General features: G+C 51.9%; 4 protein-coding genes and 1 long non-coding RNA gene across 10 annotated transcripts; 1 reads left to right on the forward strand and 4 right to left on the reverse strand.

Annotated features, from left to right (window-relative positions):
- Positions 1 to 224: 224 nt before the first annotated feature.
- On the reverse strand, positions 225 to 3475 carry LOC119108238 (zinc finger protein 432). Its single transcript, XM_037231821.1, has 5 exons — positions 3193 to 3475; positions 2425 to 2629; positions 1222 to 1371; positions 494 to 606; positions 225 to 331 (listed from the first exon to the last, which is right to left on the reverse strand). The coding sequence occupies exons 1-5, from the start codon at positions 3455 to 3457 to the stop codon at positions 225 to 227; spliced, it is 840 nt and encodes a 279-aa protein (XP_037087716.1). The 5' UTR covers positions 3458 to 3475.
- A 411-nt stretch (positions 3476 to 3886) lies between these two features.
- Positions 3887 to 9260, reverse strand: LOC119110806 (uncharacterized). Of its 2 annotated transcripts, none has more exons than XR_005095559.1 (4): positions 9075 to 9260; positions 6384 to 6543; positions 5726 to 5972; positions 3887 to 4038 (listed from the first exon to the last, which is right to left on the reverse strand). It is a non-coding gene; the product is annotated as an uncharacterized LOC119110806 (long non-coding RNA). The 2 variants fall into 2 exon arrangements; XR_005095561.1 differs by having other exon boundaries at positions 3888 to 4038; positions 6384 to 6517.
- An 858-nt stretch (positions 9261 to 10118) lies between these two features.
- On the forward strand, positions 10119 to 20600 carry LOC119102563 (zinc finger protein 84). 5 transcript variants are annotated; one of them, XM_037225981.1, is made up of 8 exons: positions 10119 to 10167; positions 11892 to 12074; positions 12492 to 12619; positions 13260 to 13455; positions 14071 to 14234; positions 18430 to 18559; positions 19038 to 19246; positions 19695 to 20600. In XM_037225981.1, the coding sequence occupies exons 2-8, from the start codon at positions 11942 to 11944 to the stop codon at positions 19851 to 19853; spliced, it is 1119 nt and encodes a 372-aa protein (XP_037081876.1). In that variant the 5' UTR covers positions 10119 to 10167; positions 11892 to 11941; the 3' UTR covers positions 19854 to 20600. The 5 variants fall into 5 exon arrangements, with proteins under 5 accessions (XP_037081876.1, XP_037081867.1, XP_037081858.1 ...); XM_037225972.1 differs by having other exon boundaries at positions 10143 to 10194; XM_037225963.1 differs by having other exon boundaries at positions 10151 to 10235.
- LOC119102585 (venom allergen 5-like) lies at positions 15436 to 16486 on the reverse strand. The gene has a single exon (XM_037226011.1). It carries the CDS (start codon positions 16376 to 16378, stop codon positions 15455 to 15457), a length of 924 nt encoding a protein of 307 aa, XP_037081906.1. The 5' UTR covers positions 16379 to 16486; the 3' UTR covers positions 15436 to 15454.
- An 854-nt stretch (positions 20601 to 21454) lies between the features above and the next one.
- Positions 21455 to 26057, reverse strand: LOC119108249 (serine/threonine-protein kinase SIK2). The gene is made up of 5 exons (XM_037231832.1): positions 26018 to 26057; positions 24937 to 25187; positions 23633 to 24247; positions 23100 to 23242; positions 21455 to 22722 (listed from the first exon to the last, which is right to left on the reverse strand). Exons 1-5 carry the CDS (start codon positions 26055 to 26057, stop codon positions 22557 to 22559), a joined length of 1215 nt encoding a protein of 404 aa, XP_037087727.1. The 3' UTR covers positions 21455 to 22556.
- Between the last annotated feature and the right edge of the window lie 827 nt (positions 26058 to 26884).

Consider the following 26884-nt stretch of genomic DNA (forward strand, 5'->3'; position numbering starts at 1 on the left):
TGACATTAAGTAGCATTGGTGCCAGAACAGCCTCCAGCGCGCAGCGCAGCCGGCCAGTTTCGATCAAATGCAGCGCGCCCTTCGGTCGCCGATCGCCTCAGGGACGCAGCCCTGGACGTAGCCTCGGACCGCATACCGCGGGATCTTCGTGCCTGGCTAACCCACCGCCACCGCCGCCCGCTCCAGGCAGCACGGCGACATGCCGGATCCAGCCTCGCCCGCGCCTACGAAACCGACAGCGAGCTGGCGACGTTGCCGAACGAGTAGTAGACGTCATAGTTACCGATGGAGCTGGTGAGGTTGACCCGTGGGGGCGGCTGCAGCGAGCCGGCTACCGGGGCCGGCGGCGGCGATGGCGGAGGCGGCGGCGGCGGCGAGGTGACGGTGGCTTCCACCACCTGCTGCAGAACGTCCGAGGGCGGTCGCAGCGGCGGCGGTGGCGAGCCGGCCGGCTGGCCACCGCCGCCGCCGCCGCCGCCGCCGCCGCCGCCGCCGTCCACGTTGCACATGTACTCCACCTGACCGGTGGCATCGCGCACCACCACGTCCACCACCGAGAAGCCCGTCTTGCTGGGGCTCTGCGGCCCCGGCGAGCCGGCCAGCAGTCTGCGGCGCGGTGGGCGGTGTCAATGGCGCTGTCGCCACGCACCCGGCACCAAGCCACAGCTCCAGACTACGCCCAAAATGAATTTTTTAAATACGTGATCGAAGCGTGTCGATGCCAAAGTTGCCTTCGAAAAGTCGTAGCCTTCTGTTTAGTAAATTGTGGTACATTCCTGGTTAAGCCTAAGGGTGCATTACCAAGGCTCTATTCAGAACAAAAGAAAAACATGAACATGGCCTGTACATGACAACAACGCCCACATACCCACTCCTAAATAGAAAAACGAAGTAACGTCTACAACAGCTTCGTGATGATACATTGAAACAATCGAAACTCTGTGGAAAAACCTACACGAATGGTATCTAAGCAAATTGCGAACATTTTTTTCAAGTAATCCAAGCAAGTCTTATAAATGCTACATATGCAATTCATAGGTCTGAAATCATGGACAACTGCATGCTTCAAACAATCAAAACGTCATTAAAAATACGCAACGATACGTCTAAAATCATCAAAATGTCGGAAAGAAGGCAACAGATGGACAACGTCGTCGGGTGGCCAGCCGTCGCCGGAGCCCGCCTCGGCAGGCCGTGGCGTGTCCCTACGCCAGGACTGACCTGCGCTTTCTGGAGCGCTCCTCGTGGTGCGAGCGCTCCAACAGCTTGCGGTGCTCGTCATCCGAGAGGATGACGATGTTGCCCGTCTGCGTCAGCCGCTGTCCGTGCTTCGACTCCAGGTGACGCCGGTACGAGTTCTTGGCTTTAAAGCTGGAACGAGCGAAAATAATATAAAATCATTCTTGCAACCAAACTTGTTCCATTTGTAAGCAACGAACAAGCCAGTGGAACATGTTGGAAGCAACACATTAAGATTTTTTACTTCGGACAGGCGAAACAAACCAGCCTTCCCATTCACAGTCGCACTGAATTCGAAACAAAGGAGGACGGGGGGGGGGGGAGGGAGGGGCTTTCTCCGGGCCCAATACAAATAAAGCAATGCATGAAACGTTCATGCATAGCTGCGCTAAGACAGAGCAGGATTTACCATTCAGCCTTTTTAATAGTCTTTTCAGGTTTAGTCACCCACAAAGACACCGCTGTCTGCAAGAGTTATTGAAAGACAACCAAAGAAGTTTCCTAATTTCATTTTTACTGGAACGAGCACACACACACACGCACGCACGCACGCACGCACGCACGCACGCACGCACGCACGCACGCACGCACGCACGCACGCACGCACGCACGCACGCACGCACACACACACACACACACACACACACACACACACACACACACACACACACACACACACACACACACACACACACACACACACACACACACACACGAGCACAGCAAGCTTTTCGGCCCATCAAACCCCAAAAGATGCAACGTTGACCTCATAGCGAGCTTGACCAAGTTAAGGTGCAATATATTCCATTTGAGACAGGCTGTGGGAATCTATATGTATAAAACAGGAGCTTCCCTTACGGCTAAGTTTAACGGGGAAAAATGTCAAAATATCAGAACTTTGATATCGCGTTTGACAACCCTTTGACAAAACTTCTACAAATTTGACATTTGACACAAAATGTCAAAACCGTCAAACTCTCATAAAATTGTTACAACGTTAATGGAAATTTTGAAACAGAAAGCAAATGAAATAAGTCTGGCACCATTTCCCACGCCCTCCCCCTTTCCCCCAAAAAACTGTTCGATACGTCCGATCTCTAAAACATTGAGATTAAGATAATGGCGCAATGGAAGGGCAGCCTAGCCAGCCAACAAGGCGCAGCGGCCGTTGCCGGCGCGACTTACCCCTGTCCGCACTCGGAGCAGACGTACGGCGTCTCCCCGGTGTGGCGCCGCAGGTGCTCTGTGAAGTGCGACTTGTGTCGGAACTCGTGGCCGCAGCTGTCGCAGCGAAACCGCGTCTTGTGCGCGTGGATCAGCATGTGGTAGTCCAGCGACATCTTCCTCGTGAACGACTTCTGGCACAGATCGCACGTGAACTCTTTGATACCTGTGACGCAGGGAGACGCGAGGTTATTCCTGTGACGCGGAGAGACCCGAGATACCCCTGTAACACGGAGAGACGCAAGGCTATCCAGGTGTCAGTACGCATCGTGAGTGTAAATGCCGACGGTCAGGCCGCGAAAGTTTATCACAAGCTGTTTTTCATAGAACACAACGCGACTGTCCCCAAGGGTCTCTAGCGCCGACTAGTGCAACATGGACATTCAACCTAGCAGCTCGGTCGCGCAGGTGGGCCACTTTACTCTGAACCAACATGCTTTGATAGCACTCAAGTATGTCGGAGAGCCATATACGCTTCACACATGTTACGCATCAACAACGATGACACACGAGCGGCATCGTCTTATCGTTGCACGCGGCTGAGGGCATCGGTGATCCGTTCCCACCAGGTAGATATCTGCTGATGCCGCGTGTAATCAATTACCACGAGCAGTTATTCCCGGTGACATATCCACACAGGCAACGGGTGCTGAACCGACCAGCAGGCGGGGTCTCGATACCACACGGAATGAGCATACTCGCGGTTCGGCGGCCGCTACGGCCCCTTACCCAGGTGGCTCTTGTAGTGCGACTGGAGCGAGGAGAGCGCCGTAAACCGCTGCGGCGGGTAGCAGATGCGGCACACGTAGTTGTTGCACATGCTGGGTTTGAGCCGCATCTCGCTGAGCGCCTGGCGCGCCTTCTCCTTGTCCGCCTCCGATTGGCTGATGAATTTGGCCAGGCCCTTGGGCTTACGCTGCTGCTTGTACTCGTCGCGCTCGACGACGCGCGTGTATCGGCGCAGTCCGCTGACTGTGGCCGTTCCGGCGTGCATGATGACCGGCAGGTCGGCCGAGTGGACGACGGCCGCCGCCGGGCCGCGAACCACCTGCTCGGCGCCCACCGGCGGCACGCTGGCGCCGGCCGGCCCGGCCAGCTCGCGCTCCATCAGGCCCCAGAGCGCGGCGTCGGCGGCGCAGCGCGGCTCGCCCTCCTCCCCCAGCAGGGCGGGCAGCGGCGCGGCCGCCGCTGACGTCGTCCCGCCGGCTGCGCGCGCCGCCACCGCCGTAGAGCCGGCACCGCACGCGTAGTCGTGCTCGCGCAGCTGGTGCGGCGTGTCGGGCCGCCGCCGCCGCCGGGGAGAGGGCGCTTCCTCTGCCGACGGCGAGTCGGCGGAGGCGGCCTGCGGCTGGCTCGGGCCGCTGGGACGGCTCAGACGCCTTGACAGCTGTGGTGGAGCGCCCTGAGGGACGCTGGGGCTGGGCTCCACCGGCTGCTTTTGGGCTCCGCTCGCGCCACCGGCCGCAGAAGGCGACTTTCCGTTAGCTCTCGCGTAGTATTTTTTTCCGATGCGGATATCTGTGGTCCGCCGAGGCAGCGGCACAATCGTCTCCGCTGTGAACTTGATGCGGCCAGCTGAAAACACACGAAGTGGGCATCAGCTTCAAGATGAGACAAAAAAAAAACTTTGTAACAGAGCCAAACACACACAATTGACACAAACACATAAAAGATGATGGCATCCAGCACCCTGACAATTAAATCAAATGGTTCATTTCAACAACAAAAGTATGCAAACATACACACATATGTTATGACGTAATCACCAAACATACAAATATTATAAGGTATGGCATAGGTAAAAGTGCTGCTGTCACTTCCACAAAAACTGCAATCTCCATGCCCTCCACCAACATTAGCACTCACGATTCTCAGGACAGCGCGACCACACAACGTCCTATGGGACGTCAACAGACAGGCGCGGCGTCCTCCGACGGGGCACTGGCATCAGGACTGTGATCTTTGGATAGAGGATTGATCCGGGGCCGGAGGTGACTGGTTTCGGGTGACCTCGCGAGAGGCGAGTCTGGGTGCTGCAATCACACGAATGCAGCCATTGCAGGTCCAGTTGCAAACCACATTATGCATGCATGGCTTCAAGGATGCAGACAACACAGAAGAGGTGCTTCCAATCGCTCATGATGCACGCTTCCGAAAGCGTTGAGCGAACCCCGAATAATTATCAGTTTGAAAGCTGCAGTATTTGAGCTAGGATTGATTTACGAAAACAATCCACTAAGCCAATCATTAACACGGATGTGTCAATCGTGCTCCGACACTGTGGTGGCCAGGCAATATCACCTACAAATGCATGCCGCAGGCTGGGAATGCCGACCACCACTCCGCGGCTTTAAGCAATTAGCCATCGGTGTGTGGCACTTTCGGCATTGAGCTGTCCATTTATAGTTTTTTCATCAATAAAAACGAACTATTGTGCCTCATCGTCCCAAATATCCAAGACATGAATAGCCTTTACTAAAAATGCGATTTAAATTCAACTTTTGTTCCAGATTTCGTCCAAACCTTCTGAATGAATGGATTTCAGGAATCAGAGCCCACACTAAGCATCGCTTGCTGCGCGACCTCTGGCCCCCACAACCTGATCGTAAAATCCAGATCAATGAAAAAGTTAGGTGGCAAAATGCTTGGCACGGTCTGCCCTGCCCTCTGACGTTATCTGACCTTTGATAAGTGCCGCGCCCGCTACCACTGGCCGCAAGCCATCTCAGCCAAGGGCAAATGGCAAGCGACTAAAGCGACTCAAACCCACCCACCAAGGAGGGTGGGCCAAAAAGCAGGCACTCCAACCAACTGAGCTATCAAGACAGACTGTTGCACTATGGAGTAAAGCATTGCATTATGGAAATAAAATCTATGATACTGGCTTCCCATGGGATGCCAAATGGTACTTCACAGGATGCAGACTAAACAAATAATTATAATGGCACTTCCTGATATGTTGAAAATGAATCAAAATAGAAGATGTGATACTAACTTTTATCCTTAACACAAAAATGATTTTCCAGGGCACCATATGTAAAGTCCATGTAGGAAAGGTGGGATGGGGCAGGGCACCTCCCCCTTTCCACTGTCCTTACTTTCTAACTGCCCTTTTGCCAGTTTGATGCAAAATGCTTTTAAGGTGGCATGTCCACCCACCTGCTTCTTCCCAGCCTTTAAGCAGCTTTGGTAAGTGCTTCCTTCACCAATGCCACCACCACCAGCATATGAAATGAGTACCAGAGGCAATCCCCACACTTACTTGCTTCTGAACTGAGCTGCTTCAGATGGCTTTGCAAATGTTGCTTAATTGCTCGCAATGACTTCGATTCATTGCCAAAGCTGGTGCTTTCATATCGGCAAATCGACGGAGCCAGGCAGCAGGTGTACTTAAAAACGCGGCGCAGCTCGTTTGACTCAAACCGAGTGAAATGTTTGACCAGCTGCTTGCTGCTGAGTTTCAGTATCTCATCCAGGTCCAGCACACCACCTGCAGCCTTCTTCGAAATCTGTAAACATGAATCAACAAAATGCTACTACAAATGCACTAGTCTGTGTAGCAATACCTCACACAGACCAGCAAATGTTTACCAATGCCTATGTTTATGCAGCCCCAATTCTGGGAAAAAACCTGGACCATTTGATAGATGACCAGGCAGTGATCAGATTCATTCTGTTCTGAGATTTTGGTCATGTGCATTGCACAAACACACATAGACAGACATTGTATGGACATTAGCAGCTTGACTGTACTGAAAATAAATCTCCCTGCACACATGATGAACAGAAGCATCTGTAATGAGCATCAAAACACACAAGATCTACAATAAGATGAGTGCACAACATACATTCAACATATATCAATAGCCTAGCCCTCTGGGCACAGGCTCAGTAGGCACATGGGAGAAGCATGCACCTACCTTTTCACTCGAATTGCGGGCATCACGGGCGACCAGTTCCGAGACAACCGCATCGTCAGGTGCCAGTGCTACCTCACATAACAGGTCTAATGATGATTTCTGGCCCAACCTCAGAACCATGGTGGGCTGTTTAACTGAAAAAGCAAATGTTCTAGAAATTCTGCAAACAAAAACAGACAATGGTGCCATTTTCATACAAGCATGGGCAAATACCAATCCAAATTCTGATGACAGCCACAGTGACAAATTAAGTGTGCACAATACATGGAAAGCAGAACTTTGCAGAGTGCATTAAAACCACACTTGTGAATGTAAGAAAAGAAGAAAGAAATTATAAGTGACACATGCAGCATGGACATGCCTACATGCCCTGGAATGTCAGCACATTTAAAAGATGCTTGGGGCATTACTTCAGGCATAGCTGCCAAGACAGCGCTACTGCATTTCACTTACTTCTTAGAAATGCATATCATTTCAATGCTGAAAAGTAGTGAGATCGTGAACAATCCCACCTGCATTAAGTAGCATGACAGCAGCCATCAGCATCATAACACAAATTTAAGGGCACATGGGAAAGATAAAGGAGAAACAAATATACTGCCCAGAGATAAGATGAACTGTGCAAAACATTCAGTTCTGCCTTCAAACTGCCTAAAACAAATAAACCAAAATCAGAAGGGATTTATGAATGATTCAATTACTAGTGGCATTGCCTATAAGCATGGCTCAAAACTATATGTAAATGACAAGTAGCTATTTCAGTACAGACAGGGACAGTATTTACCTGTGTTAGCACAGATCTAATGATCTTACTATCAGAAATGAGTCAAGTTTGAGTTTTCATACCATGAAGCCAGCAAACTGTAATAAAACAAGTACAACTTCTAACACATACTGGAATATGTAGATCAACGAATAAAAGCCAAAACAAACTACAGTAGAAAGCAAATATTAAGCACACTTCATAAGCTGCAGTAAGACTTATAAATGCAGATTCAAAGATGATTATAGAAGTAACAAATGTTGGACTGCAAGCAAAAAATAAATATTAAAGAGCTGAGAATAATTTGCATGAATGCCTTTGAAGCTACAGCCGATGCCAGGCAAAGATTGCTCTTTTATCTGCTTCTCTAGCCAGATGATCTCAGTGGCATTATCACGAACAACACAGTCTTGTATAGACCTGACTTTATAGCCATTTATTTGCTATCCAACACTGGCAAGCCAAATAAAGGGGACTGGCCTTACCAATTTTGTTTTACACAACTGCAGAAATTGTAGCATGCACTTTGAATATGGGTTTTTTAAATAAATTTATTATGAATGGTTTGCATGGGTAACTTCACATTCAGAGTGCCTGCTGAGCACAGTTTGTTCTGTGTACCTTTAACCCACCACCCAAGTCATGCCATTCTGTTCAATAATTTTATCTCTATCCTTTCACCAGACAGGAATGCAGCAAATCTTACATGCCACATAATGGTGAAACATGGCCTGCCTTCCTGGGCCTGGGTTGACCCTCACTGGCCAGTTGCCAGCTGACCTTTCCATTTCAGTCCTTCCAAAGATGCACCTGCTCCAGTACTGTACCCAGTGCCACAAAAATTCAAATGCATCATCTTTCTTCTAAGCCAAAGAGGTGGCAAAGATGGAGGGTTTATCTTCTTCCCATGATCTCTATCTTATCAGATAATTCTGCAAAACTTTAGCATCAAGATAGGCCTTTAATAGCACTTAGCCATGCATCCAGCCCACTATATATTGCTGTTGTATCAATATTCTTACTCACAGCATTGTGATACCATATCTGTGGATAGCCATGAACAGGTTTTCAAAATCAAATGTTTGTTGAATTTTGATTTTTGAAATACATCTCAAAAATTTTATTTTCAATTTGTAAAAGGGCAAAGAGCTTCTTTCCAATAGGCCTGCACCAACTAGCAAAAAATCCACCCATTGTGCTGGATGTTTACATGAATTTGAAACAGTGCACCCGCTGTGTTAATCAGCCGTGCTCAGGCCAGGGTAAATTACAGTAAATTTTCAGATATTGTTTTATTTGAAAAATGTTTAAATATTTCTACTCAAGTTACATTGTAACAAATGTACCATGCCAAGTACCATCATAATTTTTAGAAAAATATATCTTTTAGCATTGCAATTGGTGGTCGGACTGCACCAAACACCAGGTGTATTCAACATAGAGGGTATTTTTAGTCTGGGCCAGCTTAATTTAATAAAAAGCAAGCACTGTTCTAGTCCCTGCCATGTGAGCCAGCAGCCTGCAATCTTCATGGTCAGATACTGTGCACTCTACTATATGGGCTGCAGACCTGGCACAAATTCCTTTGTTGCATGCATTAAGTTGTGGATGATTCCTTTCTGCTCCATCAAAAGTACCATTGAAAACTGAAGTACTGGATCATGGGTTCATGATACATGCAGTGTTTTCATTATTTTGATGTAGTCAAAGACAACCCCACAGAAGAACATGAATCCGTTCAAGGCGTTTGTGACCGTGACTAAAATCTGGGGCCCTTCTTCATTTGAAAACTCTTGGATACTCCTGTAAAACGAGTGGTGACAAAGCATAACATCTACAACACACACCAAATTTACGCTCGGCCAAATAACACCCCACCACATACTCGCTTAATGGCAAATAGATGCTCATGCTACTGCACAACAAACCTGCTCGATCCTACGCGTCGAAACTTCAATCTGTCCGAATCAGCCTCGATTTCATTGGCCTGGAAGCAAATTCTTCCGTTAAACCAAGCATACCAATCTGAAGAGCAATAGTCTTGCCAGGAAGGCGCCAATAAGTGCTGAATTCAGAAAACACAGTCGCAAGTCCCTCGTACCAAACCCTGCCCGCGATCGCTCAGCGCCTTCCGCCGTTCCGTTTGTTTGTGACAGGAAGCTAGCAGAAGGGAAGGTGATAGAGAAAATGCATGATATCACAAAGCCTTAGTAGGTTTTAGATTGTTATTCTGCTATGAATTTTCAAATCTATATATTTCATAACATGTATTACAATTATCTCTTCATATTGCCTATTGATATTTACACGAAAATTAACCAGCCTTAATGGGGCATTAATGTGTTTCATCTCTTTAGCCATTTCGACAACTAATTTCGCTCATGCGCTTTGTATGTCTACAGATTACATTGTATTCTGGAGCGTGTATTCGTATTAAGAAAAAGCTCGCATGAAACTTACTACTTAACGCGTTAAGCTTCAACCTAAAAACTCCCCTTTCTTAAGTAGCGCTGAATTGTGACAGAAACAAGGTCAAACATGTTTTACACACTGTCCGACGTCGTCAATGACTCATTGATATGTAACTGCCTAACTTGGGACTATGCCAGGAAGCATGTGTTGCATTTTCCTTGACTATACTGTACCTTCACATGAAATATGTCAGAAACCAACACCAGAGTTGAGAAAAAGTGAGCGTTTTAGAATTATCTCTAAAATTAGTCCTTTGGCCACTTGCGCTGCCACGGCTACCACTTTTCCCCGCAATTGTCTTAAATGAATTTTATTTCTGTTAGTTGCGAAGATTTGGGTATTTAGCCACAGCTGTGCTCTTGATATGCTATTAAAAGGTGCTGAATATGCACATGATGAAAAGTCTTAGATGCATTTAGCACCGGTGCTATTTACGGAATTTTATCAGTACTTTAGTAGGCCCTGAAAGCTCTTAAAGGGCATCCATGCGCCAATAGTGTCTCAAATTTAAATGTATTCCTCTCAAGGCCGATTCACAGCTCGTTTTAGGTTGGTCGACGAGTGGCGTTGGGTGGGGTATGTAAGTCTGTGGCATTGATATTTTGGGCTTATAGCAGGTATGTGCATAGGTTGATTGTGTAGGGTCTCTGTTGGCAGGAGACATCATATATGGGCAGGTTTAGTGGGATCTGCTGGTGCTGGATATCTCTCAGAGAGTGGATGAAATATAGGCACCCACATGACCACAGAATAGAGATTCCAACATAAATGAGTACTGGAACTGCATTCTGTGCTTACGGGGCTTCAAGTTTTTTATTTGTACTCTGGCTGCAAAATATATAGGTGTCATATGGGGTGCCTTCAAATCTTGTTTTTAAAGATTTGTTGTGCTTCTTGTTTGTGGTGGCAAGAAGCCAAATGGATGTCAGGGATGCAGTCAGTGTTAGCATTTGGTCTTATGATGATTGACTCAAGTCAGTCTTAGCATTAGAGAGAAGGGATCATGCTTTGTGTTTGGTGCATTTTGTGATCAGGTCTATGTTCCAGGTTCAGATGATCATGTATTTTTATGCCATTTTTATAGAAATATTGATGATCTCTGTGATAACTCATTGACAGTCTTGTAGCCCCGGGTGGCGTAATTTGCTGGAAAGGTAGCAATGTTCTAGACTGACCGGACATAAAACCATGGCAGGCACGCCAAAAAGATTATAGGAGCAGGCAGAGCCCTGTCCAAAGCCAAATGGAAAACTACCCCATTTGGAAAAGGTTTTGTGAGACTGTTACCTGTTAAATTATTTACCATTACATGCAACAATTTTTGTGATCTTGCAGGTTTTGTTTGCCATAGAACTCATCATGATGTCTTCATAACCTTTTTGATAGTAGTCACCCAATTTTCAAAATATGTCCAAGATTATAAGCTGTACTTCACTTCAGCTTCATTAAGATCTCATTAAAATCCCATTCTCTATACATTCTCATGTATCCAAATCTGCCATGGATTGTAGACTGGTGGGCTGCATAGAAAAGTATAGTGTTTGCAAGATGTTGGTGCCTGTGAAAGTAAACTGGGAAGCATGGATGGTTTTACTATCAAGCTCTAAATACTGAAAATCATTCTGCCAGAAACATGCCCTTGATGTAAGTTCTGTAGTTACCACCATTTTCCTTGAATGTTGACACTGCCTGGCATGCCATGCTGGATTGGAACAAAATATGCAAAGTGTTTGGTGAGTGTGCTGAGTTGTACATGTCTGTATGTGAAACATGCAGGTTAAAGCAATGTGACAGGAGTGGTATGAGATAAAGCTGTTGGCTAGTGTAGACAGGGTTGGCCAGTCTATAATTTGATGGGGATTACTAATAACACTTAAATTGTATAGGAATATATATTTATATGGTATATATATATACATATATGCATATATTTTTATGGTATATATATATATATATATATATATATATATATATTATACCATAGAAAGCTGTGTGGAATGACACACATGCCTATGATTTATGAGCATATGTGTTTGCTGCTACTTAATGCATACATGAGCATATTTGTGTTTTGATAAGTATATTATCATTGATGACTGTGATTTGGAGCATTTTAAAAGATTATGATTATTTTAAGATTTTACCTGCAAGGAATATTTTCTGCTAGCTGTTTCTGTCCATATGTTGGACATGGTGATGCTTTACATGATATTTCATTTGTCATAAAATAATGACAAAAATAGTCTCTTTTGATCCAACAACACTTATTGCAGCTTTGTGTTGCAAGACATTTTCAAGATAAAGCCAGAGGCGTGCATTAAACATGACTGAAGTGGATATAAAATCTGAGACTGTCATGGAGGTCTGTATGATATGTAAGCATGGATTAGTAGATGCCCAAGACATTCATGAAGCAAGAACATCATTCTCCAAGACTTTGCTGGCAGTTAAGCTGGGTAAGTGTCATGCCTTCTCCTTTCTGTGCATTTTTTTTTTTAAATGTTGGCATTCAGTGAACTCATTGCATGCATTCAGTGAAGTTTTGGATTGTAGGTTGAAGCTGCATTTGAATAGCCTGATATAACTGAATGCCTTTTCTATACACTTAAAGAGAGATGGTTGTATAACTCAGTATATTTTGAGTTTTGCTCTGTCCACAGAGGGCTTCTGTTTAAAATTATTTGGTTATGCTTTTTAAGATGAAAAGTTATGTGTGTTGGACCAAAGAGTGTCTCATCATGCTGTTCTGCCTGGTGAATGCTCAGTGGATGAAATTTCCCAGTTATTCCAAGTTCTGAAGGGATAATGCACAGTGTATTAGTGGCATGAGCTGTGTGGTGATTGTGGAACAAAGCTAATGACTTTGCACACAGGTAAGATCATCCAATCATCATTTCGGAAAGATGAAGAAGGTGTCACTTACCAAATATGCAGTGGGTGTGCTGAGCTCGTCAATGAGATAGACCAGTGTGAGATCAAGCTGATGGCCTTGGAGAATGAGGTGAGTGGTATTTGATGTGAGTTATTTTATACATAATGGTTGCAAAATGGTTGAAGTGTTCACACAAAAGCCAACTGGTGCTTGACCCTTTTTTGTCCTGGTTGCATTGTTCACATTCAAGCACCCCTTCACCTGCTGGATGCTGGTCTTGCCATATTGTTCTGCCGACTTTGATCCCACCAAGTGGTTGTACTGTCAGAGGTCGTGCTAACTGAGGCCGGACGGACGGCGGCAGCCAGTAGCGCCTGCGCCGATGCTGGTCTGATAGATAGTGGCCGTGTCTATGTAGTGGTGGTCCTTCTGGTGATGACATCATGTTACTGGCGTCCTAAGGACACTAGCAGTGGTTGCGTCGGCGGCGTACAGTCGCATCGGTGGTGCTCGCTGCGGTCTCAGCGGCACGCGGGCGCGGCACCACCGACGCTGACGCCGGCTGACCCGGCCGCTGTCGGCGGGCCGGGCGGCACGCGAGCGCGACACTGCTGACGCTGACGCCGGCTGACCCGGCCGCTGCCGGCGGGCCGGGCGGCACGCGAACGCGACACTTCTGACGCTGACGCCGGCTGACCCGGCCGCTGTCGGCGGGCCGGGCGGCACGCGAGCGCGGCACCGCTGACACTGACGTCGGTGCGGCCGCCAGGTGAAGCTTAAGTACAAAATGCCGTTCCCGATCGAGGTGCACAGCCGGAGTAGCCAGGAGGGCGCGCCGCCGCCTGCGCCGCCGCCGCCACCGCCCGACCCCCTGCTGGAGGGCGGCGAGCTGGCGCCGGCGCAAATCTGCCAGGTGCTGGACGCCGCTGGCGTCGACACCGGCGAGACCTACAGCATCGAAGTCGGTCAGTGGGCCGCGCACAGCTGTTTTTGCGAATAGGAAATGTGTGGCGCGATGAACAGAGTGAATGGCAGGATGGCACAGGACGACATAATCGGTCTGCTGTGCTTTACGAATTAATGCGAAGTATACGTACTAAAAAATTAAGAATGTTCAAAATATTCACCTAAAATCGGAAGGGAATCATGCATGCAGAGTTATATTCGATCCTGGTCTAGACATGACTACCTCGCAGGTCAGCTTATTCAGATCAGTGTACGAATGAACTCCAACAATGCCATCCGCCCGTTAACTGTCGTCTGGTGTGACCGTGGCTGTCTAAACCACGGTCTGCTGCCTTCAAAGTGTGTACGCCACTGGTGGTCGTGCTGGCTCTGCTCAAACCACTGCCTAAGAGAAAGGAGGGGTGGGGGGAGGGGTGGGAGGGCTGCATAACAGAGCTGTCCACCAGGGCATAGTATAGCACATCTGTCGAGCAGCCACACACAGTCTCGTCATTTGTCCGTCAAACCGGCGACGCGACTCGGCGTTTCTGGCGGTGATCGGTGTGCGGGGTCCGTGTTCTGACGACGGCTCACATCTGTGTGCGGATGACGCCTGACCGCCGCCCCTGGCGCAGTGGACTCGGCGGACGGTCTGCCCAAGGGCAGTCACGTGGCCTTCAGCGACTCGCTGGGCGAGAGCATCATCCTGTACGAGCAGCAGGAGGAGGGCTTCACGGGCCAGCAGCTAGTTGAGCTGGATCACATGCCCTACAGCGTCCAGCTCAGTGACGACATCCAGGTGAGGCGTCCTCGGGAGCTGGCGGCGGGCGGCGGCCGCGCTCCGCCCACGCCGCTCCAGACCGACCTCCGCGCCGGACGTTGCGGTGGACCGGCACAGCGGGCTGGTGCACGCTGGCACGGGGCCCGTGGTGCGCTGGGGGCGGCCGGTTAAGATGCATTCGAGAGCGGGCTGGTGTGCACTGACGCGAGGCCCGTGGTGCGCTGGGGGCGGCCGGTTAAGATGCATTCGAGAGCGGGCTGGTGTGCACTGGCACGAGGCCCGTGGTGCCCTGGGGGCGGCCGGTTAAGATGCATTCGAGAGCGGGCTGGTGCACGCTGGCACGAGGCCCGTGGTGCCCTGGGGGCGGCCGGTTAAGATGCATTCGAGAGCGGGCTGGTGTGCACTGACGCGAGGCCCGTGGTGCCCTGGGGGCGGCCGCTTGAGATGCATTCGATATATTTTTGGGAAATCTGCGTTTAAACCATTTCAGCAGTAAGACCTCACGCAAAAGAAATCCGGGCGGAGCGGTATGGGATGGAGTGTTATTCAAGGGTTTGATTGTGAAGTGGTTGTGGCAAAACTGAACGATGCTGCTTCTGCTTAACCTAAATGTGAGGATGTCCTGCAAGAAAGGATCCTCCCTGGCAGTGCTACACTCAGCTCACCTAACCTGACCATTGCATGACACGGGGTTATCGTATGGCAATTACACAACCAGGGACAGACTATCATATGACGTATTGTGAAGCAAGGAGCACAACTTCGTCACTGTAGTGACGTTTGAATTAAACACAATTTGATGGCACCTGCCGCGAGCGGTTTTCAAGACAACGTTGCGACGTTTGCTTGTGTGTGTGCGTGTGTGTGTGTGTGTGTGTGTGTGCGTGTGCGTGTGCGTGTGCGTGTGCGTGTGTGTGCGTGCGTGCGTGCGTGTGTGGAGGGCACCGTGGGGTAACGAACCACATGCCTCCGGTTTCCCGAACGCACTGCTTGCCTACTGCACCACTGGTGCCCGGAAATAGTCAACCTAGTAAATACGCGTAAACCGATGACAGGATGCATTATATTTGCGATCAAACATGAACGTACACCGGTCATACGAAGGGTTGTTGCTTGCTCTTACCAACCATGGCGTGTTCCCCATCTCACGTACCATGTACCTGGGTTACATGCCTTGAAGCCAGGAGCACGACCAGATATGGGACTCATATTTACATTATTCTGATGGGCTGCCCCGTTTACATCGTGCGCAATGCGACGGTGGCCACGATGAAGCCGAGCGCGGCTACCGGACCGAGAATGGCGGCGGGACGCGCGGCCGCTCGGGAGACGATGATCATGGGATTATCCTGATTGCCGCCGGTCAGGGGCCCAGCAGCCGACTCCGGCACGATGCCGTCCTTGGCGCTGCACAGGTTCGGGTACCGCGCGTCACCCCCGCAGGTGGTACCCTCCGGACAGGCCGAGCACACCTTGCCCTGCTGGTACACAGGTGTGCTCATGACGTTTCCTGCCGGGCCGTAGTTGCAGACCAGGAAGTGGTCGTGAAATCCGCCGTCTTGGTACCCGGAGTAGCCACACCCCAGCTTATACGAATTAGCCCAAATCCACTGAGAGAAGTGACCCGTGTTGGATGAGAAGACAAAGCTGCTGATGGTGGCGGCGTTGAACATATGCACCTCCTCATTGTACCACATCCATGCCAAAGTGGTGAGGTTTTGCAGCCCCTTAAAGCTGGAGCCACGCATCGCCACGTTCTGGCCCACCCTCATGGTCGGAATGTTACGACATTTGTCATGTCCGAAATGACACTGCAGCGCCCAGCGCTGGGCGACCTGGGCGATGTCGTCATCCCAGGTCAGCACGCCCATGTTGGCGGCGGTTGGCAATGGCCCGCCAGACGTTCGCTTTTCTCTCCCAGCGGCTACGAAGTCTCGCCACCTGTTATGCGTGTGTAGCATCTCTTGAATCTGTTTCTTGTTCATGCCTTGTCCTTCGAGCTTATTGCATTCGGGGCCCGGTGTCGTGTCGGCGAACTTACACATGGTGTGAGTCCCTTCGTCACACTTCACTCCACCGCAATAGTCGATGGCAGCACGTCCTGGTGCAAGTAGTAATGCCATAATCGCCCATACCGTCGCCAGTTTCAAATATTTGACCATGTCTCTAAGCTATTTTTAGTGAAATGATTGTTGAAAGATATGCACTAGCACCACTCGCTTATGAAATATCAGATGTAAGCAAGCATACAGCAGCTGAGACAGCCGTGATGAACGGTCTCAGAAGTTTAAAACTGTTGGTGATCTAGTTGCCGCAGTCGTCTTCCAGCAAATAAGTTTCCCCGGCCTCGTGCGAATTTTTGTGCCATCTTTCGACGAGCAACGTCAACATTCGAATTTCTGACTCATACTTGAGATAACGTAGAAAGAGCTCGAGTTCCCAGTGTTTTTTTTGAGATGTGACCAATGGCTGAAGGATAGCGTCATTTAACCAGTACCTCGTGCTATAATGAAGTTCAACTATTTTCAGCGGGACTCAGATCGTGAATTTAAACTCTTGGATGCAAGTTAAATACCTGTCTTGGCTGTGACGCCCTCTCCAAGTTTGTGGATGAATGGACTTTAATGCGCGAAGTCATGGAGCACGGAAGCCCTTGAGCAAGTTGTGTGTTGTCAAAGATGCGAAAGTTGCGCTTATCATTACGCATGACATGCGCGCTGCCCGTGCAGCTTGAGGAGCCACACGACTCACGCACCAATTTCCGCACTTTCAGATTTAACTCGCACACGCGCTTCGGGAGGGGGGTCAAATTGACCCCCTCCCGAAGGGTTTCTAGAATGGTTTCAGAATGAAACCCTTTCTAGAAAGGTTTAAAATGTTGCATAGCTATAGACGGCTGAATAGCGGATCGTTTGGTATTAAAAATTTAGATGTACCTTGTAAGGTGGCTGATCTACGGCAGGTCAAAGTCAGGCCATGGATTCTACAACGTCAATTTCGAGGGAATTGTACAATCTGATACAACAACAGAGTGTTAGACAAAGTCATACATCTTTGAGATACTTTCTTGAGCAACACGACAGTTGAATGAATAAATTGCATTGTTCTACGGCCAGTTTTGAAGGTCAGACGATGGTCAAAACCAATCTGTTTTATTTCTCAAGGGCTTGCTTCATGGGTTAGTTTCTGGTTTCCGAATTTATTGATCGCAGGAGCCGTATAGTACATCTTCCATGGACTTCTGAAAGGTCAGAATAGATCACTGACCTGAAATGACCTCAGCCAACATTTTATTTTTAGGAACATACTGCCTAGCGCGATCTTTGTTGCTTATTCAAATGTAAAACTCAATGCAGCCCCGCAGGATATTGGTCACCATGACTTTTCAAAGGTTAAACAAGGTCACTGACCTTAAATGAGCCTGTGGCTGGTTGCTTGAACAGGTATCTAGGTTTCTGGGCACCTGGGATACCAACCTGGAGAGTAAACTTTTTTGGCCTTATGTGACCCAAGGGTCATGACCTAGGAACCTCAAACTTTGACCTAAGTGAGACTAGGTACAGGCCAACACGCCCTGTAAATTTGGTGTCTCCAGCTCTCTCAGTTCCTGAGATCTCATTGGTGAGGATCAAATTGACTCCCCACCCGAGCGAAGGGTATCTAACCGGCCACCCAGGTGCGTGTTAAGCGTATTGAGAATTATCCAGCCCGTGTTCTTGCGACTAGTCATCACTTACCATAGCTTGGTGACCCCTGAGGCCAAAGTACCGTACACGCGCACAGCATGTATCTGCATCGCTATTTCTTAGAATTTGTATGTTGCCTTTTCACTTCTTGTCTTGTATGCGTACGGTTTGGTCATGTCATCCTTTGGATAGTCAGCTATTCGAATATTTCTCAAAAAGAAGTGCTCGGAATACAAACATGATATTACTACCCACACTAGTTAATGGTATCCATGAACCGATTAAGTTCACCTTTTCATTGTTTTGTAGCAAGCATTGATTCCGCGTTACCTGCGCGGTCCTGCAATGTGGAGGATCATGGGGTCAAGGCAACATATAAAGAATAGCTTGTTTCGCCCACCCCGAACCAACCACCAAGCTGTTATTCCAGATCGACGTATGGTTTTGCGTGCGGCCTTTTGACGGCGGGAGGCCAGGCAGTGGCTGCGATGGTCCTGGCCGTGACCTGTGACCCCTGCCGCCCGCAGACATCCGAGGTGACCACCATCATCGAACGGAAGCCGCGTAAACGTCTGAAGCGACGCCGCTGGGGCGCCGAGGGCGGCTACTTCTGCGACGAGTGCGACGCCACCTTCTCCTCCTTCCCGGAGCTGCAGAGTGAGTAGACGTCGCGCCCGCCGCCCGAGCGGACCGCAGCGGTCGCCGCGGGCTAACGGCGTAGGTGGCGTCGCTGCAGGAGGCGAGCGGCGCGGGTGTCAGCGCCGCTCTGTGTCGCGCCAGACTCAGTTTGTGCCGAAGGTGGATGGTCTTCACTCCTGCGGCCTTCAGTCGGTGCTCGGCGAGGACGCGGAAGCGAGGACGCGGAAGCGATGACGGCGTGATTGGCGGCGTGCCGAGTCATGTGGCGGGGTGCACTTTGACCTGAGGTCCTGACTGGGAATTATCTTGCTGCGCAACACATGCCCGACTAGGATTTTGCTTTTTGGTGCGTGTAAACGACCGCTCTTAATCTTGTGTCAAAGCTGCATGCCCCGGATGAGATCAGGTGAGATGCATTAAAAGCAAGTTCTACGCAATCTGTGAGAAGCCACCCAAAGGATCTTGACTCGCGCCCATCGGGCGCATCCGTTTTCAGGCCACCGTCAAACACACGACTCGGCAGAGACGTTCAACTGCCGCTACTGTAAGCACATCGCCCGCACCAAGATCAAGCTGCACCGTCACATGCAGGAGAACCACAAGGACCGCATGATACCGTGTCCGTACTGTGAGAAGCGGTTCCCGGAGAAGTGCAATCTCACCAGACACGTGGCGATTCACCTGGAGCCCAAGTTCATTTGCGAGGTGAGCGTCTGGCCTGCCGGGCTAGGCGGCTCGTCACGTCGCGTGCAGACGTGGCTCTGAACATGCCCGTGGGTGTGGGGTCGGGGTTTGGGTCGAGCGCACCTCCTACCGCAAGAGGCTTTAGCTGCGGGCGGCGGGATGTGGCGTGGCTGGGCGGTCCCACATATTCCGGATGTGGTCATAGACGATAAACCGGCGATCCACGACTGTATTCGCTTTTATCTATATGATCGACATGACATTTAACACAGGGGGGGGGGGGGGGGGGGGGGGGGGGGGGGGGGGGAGGGGAAGTCATGCCACGGTATGAACACCTAGCTTACTTCTGTAGACGCTCATATTGATTAGAGAAATACCGATATGAATATCGTTCTAGCCTACAAGCAGCTGGTGATGCCTTGCCGTGTTGGTCTCTGAGGTGTCTCACCGTCGGCGCCCCTGTCCCCAGATCTGCTCCCGGCCCTTCCATTCCAAGGGCGACCTGGGCAAGCACATGGTGTTCCGCCACACCACCGAGAAGAACCACCCGTGCCCTGAGTGCGACGCCAGTTTCAAGACCAGCTGGATGATGAAGCGGCACCTGTCGCGAGTGCACGCCCGACTTTGAAGGGGATGGGGGGGGGGGGGCTCGCGGCGTTCTGATGTGCCCCGCTGCGGCCGCGCCCTGCTGCGGGACGTCCGGCAGCTGCGCGGCTGAAGAGCTGAACGGTGCCGGGACGACGGCTTTCCGTCAGAGGGCCCGCGGCCCGGGGCGGCGCTGGTGGCTCGCGGACAGACATCCAATCGGCCGAGCCCCGACCCACTGGGACCGCGGTTTGGGCCGACCCCTCGGAGTGATGCGGTCTGGCGCCAGACCTCTGCGGACGTAGGTCATGACCGGTGCCAGACCTCTACAGACGGAGGTCATGACCGGTGTCAGACATCTGCATACGGAGGTCATGAACCCCGTAAACGAAGACTGCGGTGGTGCTGCGGTGTCAGCACGTGACGCGGCGTCGACCGTTGCGTGTCGTCCTTGAACGCTGCTGTACCATAGGACTGCATGACCAAGAGTGCGGTGGTGTCGGCCGGCGGCCGCGGCGTGCCCGTGTTGGCCGTGTTCCCTGCTGCCCATCCGCGAACAATAACGTTCACGTTCGTATGTTCATATGTAGCGGCGTGTGCTGCGGCGCGCCGATGTGTGAACTGTCCGCACGCCGGGCAGCCTTGCAGTGGTGGTAGGCGTGTTTGTTCAGTATGTAGTGCAGTTGATTTTAGTTAACGGTCCCACAGCAGCACGTCTGGCGTATTGTGGGACTACGCTACCTGCGTAGTCACATTAGCTGACATTGTCAATACACTCCAGGTTGAGATACGTTGCTGCAGTACTGCCGACGTGGCCAGGGCCGTGAGTTAAGCGTGATGGACGTCCATCATCCCGGTGGCCCGTGCTTGTCCCGTGAGCGCCGCTTCCTGCTTCGTTTGAGATGCACCGCAGGGTGGCGGTAATTTCTGATGCAGAGTAACTGGTGAACATGACCATTCACTTGTTCAGCGATGGCGCAAACAACGGGTGGCTTCGTGGTTCGTGGTACTCGGTAGCAGCCATTGGGACAGCCGATACCACGGTCCATGGCAGCAGCCCTTGAAAGCGTGGTGGTAGGCCCGTGTTTCGTTTCTTCACTGCCATACCCGGACGTCGTTTGATGCCCTGCACAGCGGGCTCGACAATGGCTGCTGTAATGGAGTTGCAGCCGCGTTCGTTCCCGAAGTTCTCCAAGAGGCTGGGTGGCAAAATTCACCTTCGACACTTTCTCACGCTCTCGATCGTGTAGTGCGTGATTGTGCTAAATAGTGGTGATGTTGACGACGGCCATGCATGCCTGACGATCGGACTACTCTTCAGTGACGGCAGACGCGTAACGAACTTTTGCGTAAGGAGCGTGCGGGCTTCATGCCCAGCGCATGGGCACAGTTCTAGGCTGGTAAGCGTGCTGTTCTGAATTTCTATTCGAAACTGCAGTTACAAAACTACTGAGTATTAGATAATTACAAGAGCTGGACTGTCCGGTTCATCGCACGGAACAACAGTAAGGCAAACAGCAATACTTTTTGGTGTATTGGCAACCATCTCCTCACATCGCAAATAAAACCGGACATAGATACTTGCGCATGCGACTCCGTGGATATATATATATATATATATATATATATATATATATATATATATATATATGGGTGTGTGTGTGTGTGTGTGTGTCTGCGCGTCTACAGATGCGCGGTGCACAAGTGGGCGCCCCTCGATAGTGGCGCCGTCTGCCGCCGACCGCTAGGAATGGGGGCCAGTGCAGCCGCCGCGCCACAGGCCGAAATGAAAGACTGCAGTCAGCGATATCGACTAGAAGTACCAACAACTGAGAGATAACCAAACTCAACACCCAGGCTTGCACCCAACAAAAAACTCGGTACAAAACGACACGCATTCAACTGACTAGAAAAGCCTGATGTTTACACTGGACGCCCGCGGCCGGACGCGGCCCGCTGCGCCGCAAGGGCGGCGCGGGACGTCTCCCCACCGGACGCCACTCGCGCACTGTCATGATTCGGGCGCCGACCGCGTCCATTTGGTTATCATCTCCGAGCCGCACCCAGCGCCCAGCGCACAAGCGGGCGCGTAGCCGTAAGTACGGAGCCGGCGGGTCACAGGGACCAGCAGAGTTCCTCACGCGCGCGCGCCGACGGCACGCGGCTGCCGCGCCACAGACGCGCCGGTCTTGGTCTCGCCAGCGCGCACATCTGGCAAGGTACGGCAACAGGGGGGGCCCTGACGGCGCCAGTCGCTGGCTCCGAGGACACGGGAACACCAGCACCACGCGCCGGGTCATCAGAGCCGGACGCGCCGCGGCTGCTCATCCACACGACGGGCAGCGGAACACCTCGTCCGCGACACAACGCAGGATTACAACGATACAGCACATGTGTGGCAGGCCACGGCGACTCAAAAAAATAACGATCTCTACACGCATGCCAGACGGCTGTGTGGCGTTATTGCTGGGTTGACTACAGGAGCCCGGGGGCCAGCCGCGCCGGCGAAGGAACACGTACACTGCAGCTGCGGCGAGCGCCGGCGCGCTCCGCACGGGAATCGCGCGGTCCCTCCCTTCCGCAGCCGGGCGAAAAGGAACGCCGCTGACTGCTGCACCATTGACCGAGCCGATCTCAGCAGAACAGACGACCGATCGGGCCGATCTGTGTCCGTTGAGTTGCAGACCGGCCGTGCCCGGCCGGGCCGGGCCGGTCAAGGCTGGGTGCCGGCGGCCGGCCGGGCCGGTCAGCTGTCGGCCGCCAGCCTTGGTGTGATCTGGCAGTTGGCCAGGCTGTACTGCAGGTTGTCCCAGCCGTCGGCCGTGCCGACGTCCTCGGCGATCGGCTGAAAGTGCAGCTCCGGCTGCAGCAGCTCGCCGCCCGCCGTCGCCGGCTTGTAACAGCAGCGCGGCCTGCAGCACCGGATATTAGTCACTCAGCTGTCACCGACGCACTGGAAGCCGGCCTGCAGCACCAGGCACAAGTCACTCAGCTGTCGCCGACGCACTGGAGGCCGGCCGGCAGCAGCGGCACCACGACCACCGGCCGATCACTGGCAGCGGGCCATGGTCCGAACACGGGATTACAAAGCGAGCCTTTCGGTCGTTAGGTTTATCTCGTGTGCCTGAAGCAGCGTTTGGCTGTTGCCTTTCTCAAGACCCCACGTTGGATTCACCGTAGACGCATCCAATGCCACAGCCCAGCCCAGCCCAGTACACCGGCCGACATCCCCAGCGAACAGAGGAGGACGCCAGTGGCCGTGAGACGGCCGACGGGGGGCCGGGCGTACCTGGGCGGCCGCTTCAGCTGTCCGTGCCTCTGGCGAGTGACTTGCGCGCGCAGGCAAGCATGCTCCTGCTGCAGACAGCTCAGTTCGGTGAAGCCGCCCGCTTTCTGACCTTGGTTCAGACGGTGGTTGAACGCTACCATTCCCTGCGAACGCAGAAGAGCCGGCTCACATCAGCGCGTGCAGTCATCGACGGTGATCACAAGTAACCAATACCGCCCGCCTCGCATACACACTACCTTGAAACGAACGTAACCAGTGATATGCCTTCCAACAATTGCACGATGACAAGCAAGACGCCTCGCTCCCAATTTAGTAAAAACCATTCAGAGTCATAGCCAGTGGCATTTCGCAAAATGCTACCCATGCTCCACGAACCCACAGTAGTGCATCTGAGTCATCTTTCAGGACTCCACGCGTTACTACGCAACCCTCCAACTTGACCATCCTCTGACCGTCACATCAAGGCATCAGTGGTGGTGATGGCCGGGCGTGGGCTTCATCTCCACCAGGCCTTCCACGGCTCGAGGGCTCACCTGAGAGGCCACCAGGCCGTCGGAGGCGCGGCGACCCTCGCGGAAGCTGACGGGCGATCGGCGTCCGGTGGCCGTCTGCTCCAGCGGGTTGTGACGCACGCTGTGTCGGCACGCCAGAGTCGGCCGGCATGGCGGCTTGGCCAGCGCCGGTGCCGGCTGGTAGCACGAGCTCGAGCTGCTGAACATGTCCGGCTCCATTTGCGAGTCGAAGGACTCGAAGTTGTTGGACTCGGTGCTGGTGACGGAACCGAACGGCGACTCGGTGGCCGACGCGCCATCAGACGGCTTGCGCGCCACCGGTGGGTGCCGGCCGGCCGCCGCCGCCGCCGGCAGCTCGTCCACCATGTCCACCTCGACGCCCTCGTCGAAGGAGGGTGCGCCGCCGCCTGCTCCGCCGCCGCCGCCGCCTGCCGCGCTGGCACCGGCGCCGCTGGCGGGCGGCTCGGCCTCGGGTCCGGCCGTGAGCCGCGCTGCCTGCTCGGCCACGCTGCTCGGCCGGCGCGGCGTCAGCAGACAGGCCGCTGGACACGGGTAACTGCTGCGGTGCAGGCGCAGCCGCTCCTCCAGCAGAAGGTAGATACCGGCGTGGTGGTCGTAGGCCCGCCGCGCCACCGACTGCGCACACGGGCATCACCACCGTCAGCTTTGTTTTTTGTTCAGCCTACCCAACTCATTTTGTGAAAATATGCTCCTGGATTTCATAACGACACAAGCGTTTGCCACTGAGACACGGCGCTTACTTTCCTCAGTGACCCTCACACATAAATATAAATATAACTATATATAACTATATATACATTATATATATATATGTATATCTATATCTATATCTATATATATATATATTTATCTATCTATATATATATATATATATATATATATATATATATATATATATATATATATATATATATATATATATAATATCTATATCCATCTATATCTATATCTATCTATATCTATCTATCTATCTATATATATATATATATATATATATATATATATATATATATATATATATATATATGTATATACACACACACACACACATATATATATATATATATATATATATATAATATATCATTGGCAGATGGTAGTTCTGCCATGTTCTAATAATTCTAATGTGGGCCAGCCGTTCTAAGAATGCTTCGGTCGTGGCCAGTCGACAGCGCGGCGGCGCGCGGGCACAAGCTGGCGTCACAAGACTCGGCCCGAGACGACAGCGCGGCAGCGCTCCGTCCCTCCAGCCGGCCGAAGGGCGCGTGCCGCCGGCCGAGGCCCGGCCCGTCCGGCGCACCCACCTGGCGCGTGACGGACGTGTCGATGCCCAGGCCCTGCATGACGCGCAGCACGTGCTCGTTGACGTCGGCCAAGGCCGCAGTCGCCAGCGTCACTGGCGGCAGCGGCGGCGGCGGCGGCGGTGGGGGTGGCGGCGGCGGCGGCGGGGCGGCAGTGGGGCCGGCCTGCAGCCAGCGGTGGCGGAACACTTGCGGCATGGTCAGCCGTCGCTGCGGCTCCACCACCAGCATCTTGCGCACCAGGCTCTCGCAGTCTGCCGGCACAGGCGGGCCCAGTTTTAGACGACATCCGGCCGCGAACGGCAGGCTGCGGACGACAGTTCGCAAAACACAGCAGTGCGAAGATGTGTGTGTTATTACGTGCTCTATTGTAGCTAACGTACTAAATAAAATAGCAATGTCAGTTGGCATGGTCAAGCTGAACAGCAGGTAAGAAAACGATGCGTTTGCTTCATGCACTATCTCATATCACCTGCCATTGGGTAGTTATTATTAGAACATAGTGGCCAAATTGTTCTTATTGCAATGCCTGCAATCATGCCAGAGACCCCGACCCCGCGTTCTCCAGACGTTGAGAGAAGGTGAGACCCACGTATGCGGGAACAACGCATCGCACATTAGATTACTATCACACGACATAACATCAGCATGTTGCATTGCTGTGGCATAGTGACACAAATGACGCCAAGGTGACCGTAGCGGACAATTGTTTTCGTGTCGACTTACAGCCGAGAAGTTTTTGCTCCTCGGTCTCTCTTTTCTGTACAGCACGCAGCACTCGAATAATAAACAGCTGGAACACTTCAGCTTTCTTCTGAGTGACCCGGCTCGCACCCAGCCACCCGTTCCAACCTCAGCCGGCCGACCCGGCACTGTGTTCGGCCGGCGCCAGAGTCAGCCCTGACCTGACCCGGTTGCCCCCGTGACCCCGTCCCCGTCACCCCGTCCCCGTCACCCCCGGGCGCCGTCACGGCCGCCGCCGGACGGCGCGGCCTCGCGTCAGCCGCCGATCCGCCGCCCAGAATAGTCGTAGCGGCGGGCGCGACGCGAGCAGCTGGGGCTTCTCGGGCGGCGCCGCTCGTACGTTGCACGTCAGAGCCGGTAATGACGGCCGCGCACGTCATCGGGCCGCGTCAATAGCCGCTCAGGGGCGGCCAAGATGGCGGCGGGCTGCGGCCGCCCCCGGACGGCGCTCGCAGCACGAGCCACGGTGAGTCCCCAGCCCTCAAGGGCGCGCGCAGATGTGGTCCCACCGAGTGCTGACTGCGCGCACTGCTCCCCACCGCTCCAAACATACGCGGAGTTCTTCCTTCACTCTTGGCCCATTTGACATGTCCGCCTCAGAGACGTCCTTCGCACGTGCGTTCCCCCACACTGTACCGATAGATCGATAGGCTTTTCCTAAATTGAGTTGTTAAGTTTTGGTGTTTTCCATTTTCCAACCTTCTTGATATCATCATGTTTCATGTCCTGCAGCACCTGAAATCCAACAGCATACCAACAGCTGAACCGTAACATTATATGCTGCTTAGAGATTGCTCTGCCATCTCAGATTGGAGACGAGCTGTAACCAATATCATAACTGCTCTCCCTCCGTAAGGTACAGATCGTGTTCATGCCACCGACCGATTCGGCTCTAACGACCTGTCAGCGTACAATCCATCTTCCAAGACGTCCAGGATTGACCCATATCTTCGAAAAACTGCTGTATTAAACCGGTTTAACAGAAACAAAAACAAAATACACGAATCTTTTTGCATAGAAAACATGGCATGTTACGCGTCATTTGGTATCTGGAATACAACAATGTACTTCCCTTCCGCCCAGTTTCCTACATTTGGCCACGAATCAGGACATAACAAAATATTACCCTACCAAAGATAGCACGCACCCTTAAGGGTGCGTGCTATGGTGGATGATGATGATCATCATCATCATCATCCATTGCTAC

Source organism: Pollicipes pollicipes, unplaced genomic scaffold (assembly GCF_011947565.3).
Source record: "Pollicipes pollicipes isolate AB1234 unplaced genomic scaffold, Ppol_2.1 Scaffold_2555;HRSCAF=2994_pilon_pilon_pilon, whole genome shotgun sequence".
NCBI classification, from domain to species: domain Eukaryota; kingdom Metazoa; phylum Arthropoda; class Thecostraca; order Pollicipedomorpha; family Pollicipedidae; genus Pollicipes; species Pollicipes pollicipes.

Coding starts and splice junctions, on each gene's coding strand:
- LOC119108238 (XM_037231821.1), bottom strand. CDS start 3,457: ATGCACGCCGGAACGGCCACAGTCAGCGGACTGCGCCGATACACGCGC. Junction 1,372..2,424: donor TGCTCCGAGTGCGGACAGGG/GTAAGTCGCGCC, acceptor CGCTCGTTCCAG/CTTTAAAGCCAAGAACTCGT. Junction 332..493: donor GTACATGTGCAACGTGGACG/GCGGCGGCGGCG, acceptor CGGCCCCGGTAG/CCGGCTCGCTGCAGCCGCCC.
- LOC119108249 (XM_037231832.1), bottom strand. CDS start 26,057: ATGACGTGCGCGGCCGTCATTACCGGCTCTGACGTGCAAC. Junction 24,248..24,936: donor ACACGTCCGTCACGCGCCAG/GTGGGTGCGCCG, acceptor CCGTGTGCGCAG/TCGGTGGCGCGGCGGGCCTA. Junction 23,243..23,632: donor ACGGCCTGGTGGCCTCTCAG/GTGAGCCCTCGA, acceptor CTGCGTTCGCAG/GGAATGGTAGCGTTCAACCA.
- LOC119102563 (XM_037225981.1), top strand. CDS start 11,942: ATGACTGAAGTGGATATAAAATCTGAGACTGTCATGGAGGTCTGTATG. Junction 13,456..14,070: donor GACCTACAGCATCGAAGTCG/GTCAGTGGGCCG, acceptor CCCCTGGCGCAG/TGGACTCGGCGGACGGTCTG. Junction 14,235..18,429: donor AGCTCAGTGACGACATCCAG/GTGAGGCGTCCT, acceptor TGCCGCCCGCAG/ACATCCGAGGTGACCACCAT.
- LOC119102585 (XM_037226011.1), bottom strand. CDS start 16,378: ATGGTCAAATATTTGAAACTGGCGACGGTATGGGCGATTATGGCATTA.